This window comes from Delphinapterus leucas, chromosome 18, assembly GCF_059928025.1.
Source record: "Delphinapterus leucas isolate spDelLeu-1000000601 "Yukka" chromosome 18, BTC_Dleu_Yukka2, whole genome shotgun sequence".
NCBI classification, from domain to species: domain Eukaryota; kingdom Metazoa; phylum Chordata; class Mammalia; order Artiodactyla; family Monodontidae; genus Delphinapterus; species Delphinapterus leucas.
The window spans coordinates 55580767-55593565 of record NC_143146.1 but is presented as its reverse complement, the minus strand read 5'-3'; the positions used below and the strand labels follow the sequence as shown (position 1 = coordinate 55593565).

The 12799-nt window shown below is 41.8% G+C and overlaps 1 protein-coding gene across 3 annotated transcripts in view; it reads left to right on the top strand.

The window, feature by feature from the left end:
• Nucleotides 1-12799, top strand: part of EPSTI1 (epithelial stromal interaction 1) — a 100403-nt gene that overhangs the window by 57215 nt on the left and 30389 nt on the right. The window contains exon 8 of one of the 3 annotated variants that reach the window (XM_022574912.3): nucleotides 9963-11833. The exons of the other annotated variants lie outside the window; for them this stretch is intronic. Within the exon in view, the coding sequence (XP_022430620.2) occupies nucleotides 9963-10094 (132 nt within the window). The 3' untranslated portion in view covers nucleotides 10095-11833. Of the gene's footprint in view, nucleotides 1-9962; nucleotides 11834-12799 lie in introns of those variants that run through there. 3 annotated transcript variants of the gene reach the window in all.

Genomic DNA, 12799 nt, shown 5'->3' with positions numbered 1-12799 from the left:
TCAGATTTGCATTTTCGCTGGATCACTGGTAACCAGGTGAAGGATGGGTCTGAAGTAATAGAGAGGTCTCTGAGGCTTCTATATTAGCCTCGGCAAGCAATGATGAAGACTTGAAGGAAGGTGGTGGGTGAGAGGATGGAGATGAGAATGCAGGTCAGAGAACCACTTAGGAGGTGAACGAGGCAGGGCTTGGTTACTGACTGACCAACTGGGGGCAAGGAAGTAGTGTCATTAAGGATGACCATTGGAAAGCCTTGTAGTTGAAAGAAAAGATTGGTTTAAGTTTTAAAAAGTCTTAGCTTTTCAGGGTATGGGCAGGTAAATGAGAGGTTGTTAGAGACATCTGATCTTCCTTTCCACCCAGGGCCTTTTCTCTTTAGTGACCACATTTTAAAATGTCAGGAAGACATTAGGACACTCCTTGGGAAAAAGTCATTCTCCTCTTACCTACAAACCTCTAAATGCTTCTTCTTTTTTCCGTGCTTCTAAGGCGGTGTTCCAAAGTCCAAATTTACTAGTGTGGGCTCCACAAGTCACATCAAATCCATCATCCCTCTCCCCTCATTGCAGGGCGCTGGAGGAAGGAGTTGAGAAGCTGTAGGTAGTAGAATTAAACCCCGTGTAGAGACGCTCCATGACATCTGTCTGGATAGCCTTTTCATGATGGGGGAGGGGAGGGAAAGCAGGGGTTGGCTAGCTTTACCACCTGGGTGTTTGGCTGGCAGGATGGTCTTGATTTCTGTTTGAGGGCTTCTTGAATTCTGTGGTTGAAACACCTGTGTGCTTGCTCTATTGATTTTGGCTCGTTTCTTCAATTTAACAAGATCATCCTAGAATTTTAATAGTGTCTTCCAAGGCATTAGTAATCTCTCCCAGAGCTGCATTTTCTGTGGATTGATTAGTGCCTTAGTCATAAGATCCTCAGAGCTATTAATAGGAAATATGGAGCAGTATTGGCTCCTTACCAACAGCATTCAGTAGCTGCTCCCGTTTTGACACCAAACTATGAATAATTTGTGGGTGTTCAATATATTTAACTGACTTTTTACCCATATCGTATTCTTCTCATACTGTCTAATCCATATGCATAGAAGTCCTCAGAGGATGCACTGCAGAACCATTTCTTAATGCTTTAGGAAAATCAAGTATGTACACGACACTTCCGCGAAGTTAAAAGAAGACACCTGCAGTTTGCCTTAACTGTGGTCAGTGCACAGAAGGCGAGCACTGCATGGTCTCCATCTAGGTGGGGCCTGAGGAGCCGCACTGTCTCAAGTGTTTTTAAACACAATTTAAATTTTACTATCTAATGCAACTTTCCTGAGAAAATTGGTCTTCTTACACTTATTTAAATGTGGGGCTGCCATGGCAGATGGGAATTTAATAAATGCCATATGACGATGTCAGTGAAAAAGACAAGAAGAAAATTCCTGTGGGTGTCACACAGGAGAACTTCAGACAAGAAGAACTTACAGTGTCCACTCACACATGGATGGATATAGTTCTCTGTACTGGGGGTGGGTGTGGAAGCAGAAGTACCAGCATCATCATACCCTCCCCAGTCCTGATCACTGAATGTTTCCAGTTGTACAATTAATGTACAACCCGTCTCTGGTTTGCTTCCTCCTGCCTCTTCTACAGGGACTAGTAATTTTTAAAAAAACCTCATCCTGTTGTTCCACTGCCCAGTGGCTCCCTATATCTTCAGGGATCAAGTCAAAATGCCTTAGCTTAAGCACAAAGCCCTCTCTGCCCTCTGTCCTCCTGTGCCTCCATTCTCCCCTACCTCCCACAACTCACCTCTCTGCGGTCCTGCAGTCTAGGTCTCTGCTGCTCCAAGTGTGCTCCAGGGACCAGCAGTATAAGCATCACCTGGGAGCTCCAGACCTGAATCAGCCTGCATTTTTTTTTCAAAAATTCACCAAAAATTTTTTTAGTCAATTTTTATTTATTTTTGCTGTGTTGGGTCTTCGTTTCTGTGCGAGGGCTTTCTCTAGTTGTGGCAAGCGGGGGCCACTCTTCATTGCAGTGCGCGGGCCTCTCACTATCGCGGCCTCTCCTGTTGCGGAGCACAGGCTCCAGACGCGCAGGCTCAGTAGTTGTGGCTCACGGGCCTAGTTGCTCTGCGGCATGTGGGATCTTCCCAGACCAGGGCTCGAACCCATGTCCCCTGCATTGGCAGGCAGATTCCCAACCACTGCGCCACCAGGGAAGCCCTAGCCTGCATTTTAACACGGTCCACGGGTGATTTGTGTGCACCTTAATGTTTGAGGAGCACTGCTCTCTAATTCCCGCCTGTCTGGCCATATCCTCTCACTTCCACTATTCTGAACACTCAGTGCAGTTTGCTTTAATTTTTTACCCATGTGTCACGTGACCTTTAAAAAGTCAACACTGAAAGGCATACGTCCCTTGCATCCCTTCAATCCTACCTCCATTTCAATTCTTTAAACTCCTTGTATTACTTTTCCATTGCTGCTGTAATGATTTTTTGCCAATTTAGTGGCTTAAAACAACACACATGTATTCTCTCGTAGTTCTGGAGGTCAGAAGTCAGACATGAGGATGAAGGGACTGAGGTCAGGGTGTCAGTAGGGCTGGTTCCTTCTGGAGGCTCGAGGGGAAATCAGTTCCTTGCCTCTTCCAGCGTCTCTGGGCTGCTACCATTCTTTGGCTCCTGGGCACGTGGATCACTTTAATCTTGACGTTTCATCCTCACCTCACCTTCTCTCCACATTGACCTTCTCGCCTTCCTCTCATAATGACCATTGTGATTATATATTGGTTCCACCTGGATCACACAGGCCCATATCCTGGTCTCCAGATCCTCAATTTCTGCAGAGTCCCTTTTGCCATATAAAGTATAACATTGACAACTTCCAGGGATTGGGACGCGGACATCTTTGGGGGCCCCTGTTCATCCCGCCACATTCCCTTAGCTGTGTCTTTTGTTATTTGGCTCTAAATATCTGTTAACGTGTGTATTGCTGTCTCTTGATTAATCAGTGTTAGATCTTATTCATTTCTTTCCCCTGGTCTCCCCATATAATCATTCAGTATTTCAAGGCTTTGCTTTATTATGACTCTGAAAATATTTTCTCACTGCCAAGCCAGTTATACTCTACATTTTTTTCCTTTCAGAACTTTGAAAAAATTTCATTTTATTTTTGCATTTTCTTAGTTTCCTTTGAACATCTGATGGCCTTCCTTTAGCTTTTGTGACTGTTCTACAAAGTGCCTCTTGATGAAAATTTCCACACAATTTTCCACTTTGTGCCTGTCAGAGAACTTGTCAATTTCGGGTTTCTTTCCCTTCTGGAAATGTCCGTCCTCTCTTCCTCCTCCCTCCTGACTTAATCTGTGCTGGTTGTTCTTTTAAGCCTCCTACACAGCTGTGGTTCTGGGACTATCCTTTCACGGAATGATTCCCAACCTCATCTGCACATTGGAATCACCGGGGGGGCGGGAGCTTTAAAGTTCCCTGATGCCTGGGTCAGAACCCCCTGAGCTCCTGCTGTATTGTGGCCTGGGCTTTAGGCTTTTAAAGCTCCCCAGGTAATTCTACTCTGCAGCCAAGGATGAGAATCACTGCTGTAACATCATCTGGGGAGTTGCTCTTGTTGCTTTTCTGTGTTGGGTTCCCTGATTTCTGGTTCTCTATTTTTCAAATTTATTTCTTTGTTTAGGTGGAGCATATTATTTAGTAGCTTGCCAAGAGAAGATGTATGTTCAAGCCCTTGCACGTCTGAAACTGTCTTTATTCAGCCCTCACACCTAGCTTGCAATTTTCTGTTAAGTATTTCAAATTGCAAATAATTTTCCTTTAGCGTTTTGAAGGCATTGCTAACTTTGAGTTATTTGTTCCTGAGAAACCCAAGGCCATCTGAATTTCAGTTCTTACATGAGGTCTTTTCTGTGCTTCCCCTGGAAGTAATTTAATACCTCCTTTTTTCTGATATTCTGTAATTTCATATTGTGCCTTAGTGGGACGGTCATTTTTATTCATTTTAAGTCTGGAAACTTATCTCTAGTTTTAGATGATTTTCTTGTGTTATTTCTTCGATTTATTTCCCTTCATTTTCTCTTTATGGGATTCTTATTATTCAAATCTTAGGCCTCCTTGATTTATCTTCTTCTTTTTTGTAAAAGTTTTTTCTCCTCTAATTTACCTTTGACTACTTTTTTCCCCTTACTTCCTGGCATACTGAGCTAGAAAAAACCCCAGTCCTTTCTCTCCTGAGTGTCTCCTTTACTCCTGCCCCACTGACACACACACACACAACACTTCTGAGGCCAGGTGTGTGTGGTGTTTTCCCCACCAAGCAGTCCTGCAACACCAGCTGGGTGTCCTACCATTCAACTCAGTTCTGACACTCTCTGCCTGGTGATAGCATCAGATTCCACAGGGTAAGGACTCAGTCCCACGAGACTGCTCCCCACTTCAGTTGCCAGTCGCAAGTGGTAGGTCCCCAGAGGTACCCACAACTTCTGTCCAACTTGGCCACAAATCACAAGTTCCCACAACCTGCACCTGGGGTTTACTTAATTTACTAGAGCCACTCACAGAACTCATACTACTATATACTTACTTATGTTTACCAGTTTATTAAGGGGTGGATACAGATGAACAGCCAGATGAAGAGATACATAGGGTGAGGTCAGGGAGGGTCCCGAGTGCAGGAACTTCTGTCCCTGTGGAGTTGGGGTCTGGTCACCCTTCTGGTATATGGATATGTTCACCTACCTGACGGTACCCTGAACCCCCATGCCTCTGGGACTTTTATGGAGGCTTCCTCATGCAGGCATGATCAATTATTAATTCCATTTTCCTCTCTGGAGGATGGGGGTTTGAGACTGAAAATTACAAACTTCTAATCATGGCTCAGTCTTTCTGGTGACCAGCCCCCGTGCAGGAGTCATCCAGGAGCCCACATGGAGCTGCCTCAGTAGAACAAAAGATGCTCATTATGCTCTAACCACTTAGGAAATTATGAGGATTTTAAGGAGCCCTGAGTCAGGGATGGGGTCAGAGACGAAATATTAGAACAAGAGATGCTCCTAAAGCTCTTACCATTTAGGAAATTACAAAGGTTTTAGGACCTCTATGCCAGGAACTTGGGGCAGATATATGTGTGTGTATATATATATATACACACACACACATATATATATAATCATTAGTCTCATTAATCTTTTTGTCTGGCTTCCACACTAGGCTATAAGCACTTGAGGTCTGGGGTCATGTCTGACCACAGTGCTTGTGCATAGGAGGCTGAAATATTGCTTACTGAATTAATATATTATAAGCATAGCTTGTGGGGGAGGATGACTAAAAGTGTATATTTTAGCTGAATAACAAAAAATTTATTATTAATATGTTAAATCAATATTTTATGATAGAAAAATAATGTGAATATGACATCGAAATTTCTGGGACTTAGAACTAAGAAAAATAGTGATCAAAAGTTTTTTTCCCCCTATTTTTGAACAGAAACTTCCTGTCCTGCCCAGGGATCACAGCAAGCATTAGGACTGCAAGTAACTTTGAACTCTTTGTAGTTGAGATGCCATGTGACTTCCTAGTTTCTGTGGCCTTTTCATTGACACTTTATGTGTCTAACCATTTTCTTTTCTGACTCAAAAACTAGGACCCATATTTTGATAAAAGAACAGCAAAGTGGTTAAAAGAAAGGTATACAAATAGGTTCCTCAATAAAGTCATCATATCTGCTTTAACTATCTTACTCCTCCTTTTAGTCCCTTGAATATAAGATGTGCCCCTGGCCCCCTTCCCACCCTTTTAGTCCCTTGAATATAAGATGTGCCCCCGGCCCCCTTCCCACCTTTCAGATCTTGTATGGGATATTTGTGATAAAAACTAACCTTCTCTAATATAAAAAGAAGGGGTCATTGGAGAATGACTCCCCCTCCTTTATATCTTATCACAGTCCCCTTGTTTTCAGGATATGGATACAACAAAGTCCTAGGATATGTGTGCCTGTCTAACGTAGCAGGGTTTGGATATATGTGGGCTTTCTGAACACATCTGGAGCTCCACCTTCCTAATGGGCAGCGCTATAGCTGATACAGTTCAGAGAGCCTCGCTCCGTTTCTGGCAAGTGCTTCTTATTATTTGATGGAATATGGGTTTTATAGTGACAGAAATGGGGGAATGAATTAAGAAGTGCTTGAGAAAAATTATGGCAAGAGAAAAGGGGGGATCAGGCTACATAAACTTTATGGATTATTAGTCCAAAGAACTAGGCCTGAAATATGTCACCTGCTGCCATGATGCTGCTGGTAGTTTTATGAGAACAATGGATTTCCTACGCATTAGCTTATCAGGCTGGCCTCTCTGCCTTACAGAGGGCAGGCTACAAATCAATGTGAGGGAGAGAAAGTGACATGAACAGATAGGATACTTGAAGTCTCATAAATTCCAGCACACATGGTCTCTGCGCCCATGGGGGGAACACCGACGTGGAGGGTCACTGGGACTGAAGGACATCTTACCGTGTGTGCTGGCTCTTCCGAGGTTCCCCCTTGAGGTCCTAATTCAGCCAGAAATGATGGCTCCTGTGCTCCTGAACAGGCTTTGCTTCCCCTCTCAGGAAGAGAAGTGAACTTCAGGTACAGATTAGGGACGCAAAGACCTAGAGAGAAAGGCATCTCTGGGATTACATGGTATCAATCAGCAGCTGACATGCTGCTTAAAAGGATAGCTTTAATGGGCAGCAGACACGCCAGTGCTTCTGTAGTCAGTGTCACCATTGCTTGCCTCCGATATTTAACAGCTAGTCGGAATATTCTTGAAAAATATATTTAACTTTCCTCTGATTCAAACCCTTCTCATTAGAAAGAATAAACTATGTCGATTATCTCTGAGGGGATATTTTTAAAGCTTAATGAAACAAACATTTAGATCATCCTTTAAAATGTGCTGGATGACTGTGCTTATACTCACCTTCTTTTTGTATATCCCAAGGGGCATCTGCAGACATATGCATAAATCACTCAGTAAGCAACTGTATATGGAGAGCTTACTACATGCTTAGCATGAGGTTAATTTGTTAGAACCAGACCCATGATAGGCAGACCAGTACATTGTTGTGATGCTTTTTTCCCATGATTTCTTTTTTTTTTTTTTTTTTGCGGTACGCGGGCCTCTCACTGCTGTGGCCTCTCCCGTTGCGGAGCACAGGCTCCGGACGCGCAGGCCCAGCGGCCATGGCTCACGGGCCCAGCCGCTCCGCGGCATGTGGGATCTTCCCGGACCGGGGCACAAACCCATGTCCCCTGCATCGGCAGGCGGACTCTCAACCACTGCGCCACCAGGGAAGCCCCTTTCCCATGATTTTTTTCCCTATACCATTACAGGCCAGAAGACAGGCTTATATGGGTTCTATAAGGAAAGGAACTAAAATATTGCAAAAGATGAAGGACGAACATGGCCAGAAGGTATTCAAATACCCAATTAACCACTGCTAATTATTTGCTTGGGGTACTAGATAATTTTGAAGGGTTTCGGAACAGAAATTCTTACATACATGAAAATTCCGGGGGAAAAAAAAACCCACAGGTGTTAAAAATGGTGAGATGTGAATGTGTTTTAAGAGTATGGTGGTGCGGTGGCTCCTTCTGGTCAAAACTCTCGTGATACTTAGCCTCATAGGGGCTACAGTGTGTCTGCTGTAGTCGGTGCCAGCATCTCATGGAGAAGATGATAGAACACTTGGGAACTTATGATCTACAAAACATAACCAATGCCACTGCCGTTTTTTAAACCAAAGATATATGATATTGCAAATAGTGTCCAGAGACTACTATAATGCATAACAAACAAAGCAGGCGTACAAAATCATGAAACTGGCTTAAATGTTCATCTAAAAATATACATAGAATGAAAAGTAAGGATACTCTACACATATACAAATATGTGAGGCATTCCAAACAAAACATAAAATTCCAAATAAAACGAGCAAGAGGAATCAGTGAAATGAATACAGAACCTCCTAAGAAAAGAACTTCAAGGGTAATCCTTATTAGGATATGAAATTTCTGGCATGTAACTAAAAACAGTGTTGTGACTTGATGGTCATACCTGCCTTTGATACGTAGGCTCAGTGGTGCCAGAGGCTCCTCAACAAGGGCTGGGAGTGATGGGGAAGATGGGAGTCAGCTCCAAGGGGCCACTTCATTTCAGGTCCTTTAAAAGAGCAAAATAAATTATTCAGCTAGTTGAAGACCATTATATTCCCCATCATTTTTATTTTCCAGCTTTTTTCTTGCTGTGTTTATGGTGATATCCTGTCATTTCTTCCAGAATATCTTTTTTTAAAAATAAATTTATTTTTTTATTTTTGGCTGTGCTGGGTCTTTGTTGCTGTGCGCGGGCTCTCTCTAGTTGTGGTGAGCGGGGGCTACTCTTCGTTGTGGTGCGCGGGCTTCTCATTGTGGTGGCTTCTCTTGTTGTGAAGCACAGGCTTTAGGCGCGTGGGCTTCAGTAGTTGTGGCACATGGGCTCAGTAATTGTGGCTCGTGGGCTCCAGAGCACAGGCTCAGTAGTTGTGGCACACGAGCTTAGCTGCTCCATGGCATGTGGGATCTTCCCGGGCCAGGGATCGAACCCATGTCCCCTATATTGGCAGGCGGATTCTTAACCACTGTGGCACCAGGGAAGCCCTCTTCCAGAATGTCTCTTAAATCTGTTTCTTCAATTATACAATTAACTGAATTCTAACTCCCATTCTGAGTTCCTCGATTTCGTTTAATTTGGTTTTTTTCCATTATGTCTTTGTTGCACAAGGTAACTTATTATAGCAATTGTGGGTGGAAATCATATTATGAAATATGTACTAATTGTCGTTGCTCTAATTTGACCCTTTTTTTTTGCCGTACGCGGGCCTCTCACTGTTGTGGCCTCTCCCGTTGCGGAGCACAGGCTCCGGACGCGCAGGCTCAGCGGCCATGGCTCACAGGCCCAGCTGCTCCGCGGCATGTGGGATCCTCCCGGACCGGGGGCACGAACCCCCATCCTCTGCATCGGCAGGCAGACTCTCAACCACTGCGCCACCAGGGAAGCCCAATTTGACCCTTTTGAGTGCTACCCTCCTCCCCAAAGTGGCCAACTTCTTACTCTTTCATAATTTCATCCAGCATATGATATAAATGACTGTGTCGCTGAGCTGTTTTGTGCATAGTACGTAGTAATTAAATTGTTGAAAGAAATAATGTAAGTTGCCAATTTAGTTATTAAGCTACTATATAAGCAATAAAGAAACCATGAAACATTTTTATCCCTTGGTGTTTAACAATTTTTTTTTCTTCTGACAAAGGCCTCATATTGAAATCCACAATTAAAGAAGCAATGTTATAGTAAGATTCTAGTAATTGGCATGTGGAAACTAAATCTGGTATACACTCATGTTGTATTTTCAGTAATGTCTGTTAAATCACATGAAGTGTTTCTGTGATCTTTTAACTTATTCCTAGGTCCTGAGGGACTTAGATAGCGAGGGGAGTGTTGTGAAATCATTGTAGATATGATTTACTTTAAAATAACTTTTAGTGAGTTTTAAATAGTATTTTATAAAGTTTGGTGTATATATTCAGAATGTGAAAACCATTAAAAGTAGAACATTTTATAAAGAGAATGCTCAACAGATTAGAAAATCAGATCTGGGATTTAATTTTCGGGTTGAGCAGTTACTTTAGACAGTGAAAATTAAGCTTTTTACTTCTTAATCTTGTTTTTCTTATGGAGTTAGACAAATATTGATACATACATATTTTCTGGTTATTGATTAAACATTTTTTTTACATAAATTATTCCCCTTTACTTACTGAAGCTTTCAGTAAAATGAAGTGCGAGCGTATAGATAATTCCATCACTAGGGACTTCAATAAGGGTAGAATATATAAGGATATTTACCTTGTTTTTGCTTCTCTCCCTTTTTGCTCAGTCTGTCATTGTTGGAAAATGTCCCCTGGAGGCATTTCCTGGCTGGCAGAGTCTGTTACTCCTTATCACTTCAGTGGTTTACCTTAAGAAAACGAGAAGAATCATGTTTATGGTAGGAAGATACAGAAAATAACACATTCGAATAAACCTACCTAGGGAGACAAAAGACCTGTATACAGAAAACTATAAGACACTGATGAAAGAAATTAAAGATGATACCAACAGATGGAGAGATATACCATGTTCTTGGATTGGAAGAATCAATATTGTGAAAATGACTATACTACCGAAAGCAGTCTACAGATTCGATGCAATCCCTATCAAATTACCAATGGCATTTTTTACAGAACTAGAACAAAAATATGTTAAGATTTGTATGGAGACACAAAAGACCCCGAAAAGCCAAAGCAGTCTTGAGGGAAAAAAGTGGAGCTGGAGGAATCAGACTCCCTGACTTCAGACTATACTGCAAAGCTACAGTAATCCAGACAATATGGTACTGGCACAAAAACAGAAATATAGATCAATGGAACAAGATAGAAAGCCCAGAGATAAACCCACGCACCTGTGGTCAATTAATGTATGACAAAGGAGGCAAGGATATACAATGGAGAAAAGACAGTCTCTTCAATAAGTGGCACTGGGAAAACTGGACAGCTACATGTAAAAGAATGAAGTTAGAACACTCCCTAACACCATACACAAAAATAAACTTAAAATGGATTAAAAACCTAAATGTAAGACCAGACACTATCAAACTCTTAGAGGAAAACATAGGCAGAACACTCTATGACATAAATCACAGCAAAATCTTTTCTGATCCACATCCTAGAGTAATGGAAATAAAAGCAAAAATAAACAAATGGGACCTAATGAAACTTCAAAGCTTTTTCACAGCAAAGGAAACCATAAACAAGACGAAAAGACAATCTTCAGAATGGGAGAAAATATTTGGAAATGAATCAATGGACAAAGGATTAATTTCCAAAATATATAAACAGCTCATGAAGCTCAATATTAAAAAAACAAACAACCCAATCCAAAAATGGGCAGAAGACCTAAATAGACATTTCTCCAAAGAAGACATACAGATGGCCAAGAAGCACATGAAAAGCTGCTCAACATCACTAATTATTAGAGAAATGCAAATCAAAACTACAGTGAGGTATCACACCAGTTAGAATGGGCATCATCAGAAAATCTACAAACAACAAATGCTGGAGAGGGTGTGGAGGAAAGGGAACCCTCTTGCACTGTTGGTGGGCATGTAAATTGATACAGCCACTATGGAGAACAGTACGGAGGTTCCTTAAAAAAGTAAAAACAGAATTACCATATGATCCAGCAATCCCACTACTGGGCGTATACCCAGAGAAAACAATAATTCAAAAAGACACATGCACCCCAGTGTTCATTGCAGCACTATTTACAATAGCCAGGTCATGGAAGCAACCTAAATGCCCATCGACAGACAAATGGATAAAGAAGATGTGGTACATATATACAATGGAATATTATGCAGCCATAAAAAGGAATGAAATTAGGTCATTTGTTGAGACGTGGATGGATCTAGAGACTGTCCTACAGAGTGAAGTAAGTTAGAAAGAGAAAAGTAAATATTGTATATTAACGCATATATGTGGAACCTAGAAAAATGGTACAGATGAACCGGTTTGCAGGGCAGAAATAGAGACACAGATGTAGAGAACCAACGTATGGACACCAAGTGGGGAAAGCCGCGGGGGGGTGGGCATGGTGGTGTGATGGATTGTGCGATTGGGATTGACATGTATACACAGAAGTGTATAAAATTGATGACTAATAAGAACCTGCTGTATAAAAAGTAAATAAAACAAAATTCAAAAAAAAGAATCACGTTTATGGTAGGAAGATACAGAAAATAACACATTTGTATCATTGCGTCTATTCATGTGTTTGTTCATTCCATTCATTCAACAAGTACTTATTGAACACCTACTGTTGGAGAGTAGATTCTCTAGGTTAAGTTGAGGTGACAGCACATTGATCCTGCCCTGTATGTCCCTGACTTTCACATTCTTACATTACTCTGGTCTCTGGTGACAGTAGGTTCTTCCTTAAGTTTAACTTCTCAGTATTTTACATTTGATTCAATTCCCTCTTCTAGAAATTTAGTTACAATTCCTTTTCCAAACTATACCTTCAGTATATTCTTCTCCACTGACTACTACATTTTTTGTCAACAAACATGCTGACTCTTGCCATTATAAATAAAGAAGCCAACCAACTCCTTCCTTGATTCTGCTATCCTCAGAGCTAACACCTTTTCTGCTTCTACCAAAACAAACAAACAAAAAGGACAAAGGTAATATTACTGTAATCATACCTTTATTGCCCACTTTGTCCTTAATGCTTTATGTTCTGGTTTATATTCATAAATGTTCTTACTGAAACTGCTCTCTAAAGGTAAAATCCCTTCTGAACATTCAATGCAGTGGTCTTTTTGCAATCCCTCTATCCCTGTAACTCTGACATTATTTAACACCATATAAAACTTTCCTTTTCTGGCTTTTTTTTCTTTTTTTTTTTTTTTTTGGTACGCGGGCCTCTCACTGCTGTGGTCTCTCCCCTTGTGGAGTACAGGCTCCGGATGCGCAAGATCAGCGGCCATGGCTCACTGGCCCAGCCGCTCCGCGGCACGTGGGATCTTCCCAGACTGGGGCACGAACCTGCGTCCCCTGCATCGGCAGGCAGATTCTCAACCACTGCGCCACCAGGGAAGCCCTTTTTTTTTTTTCACTTTATTATTCTGGTTGATCTATCTCAGAGTAATCCATCCCAGTATTCATCCATCCATCC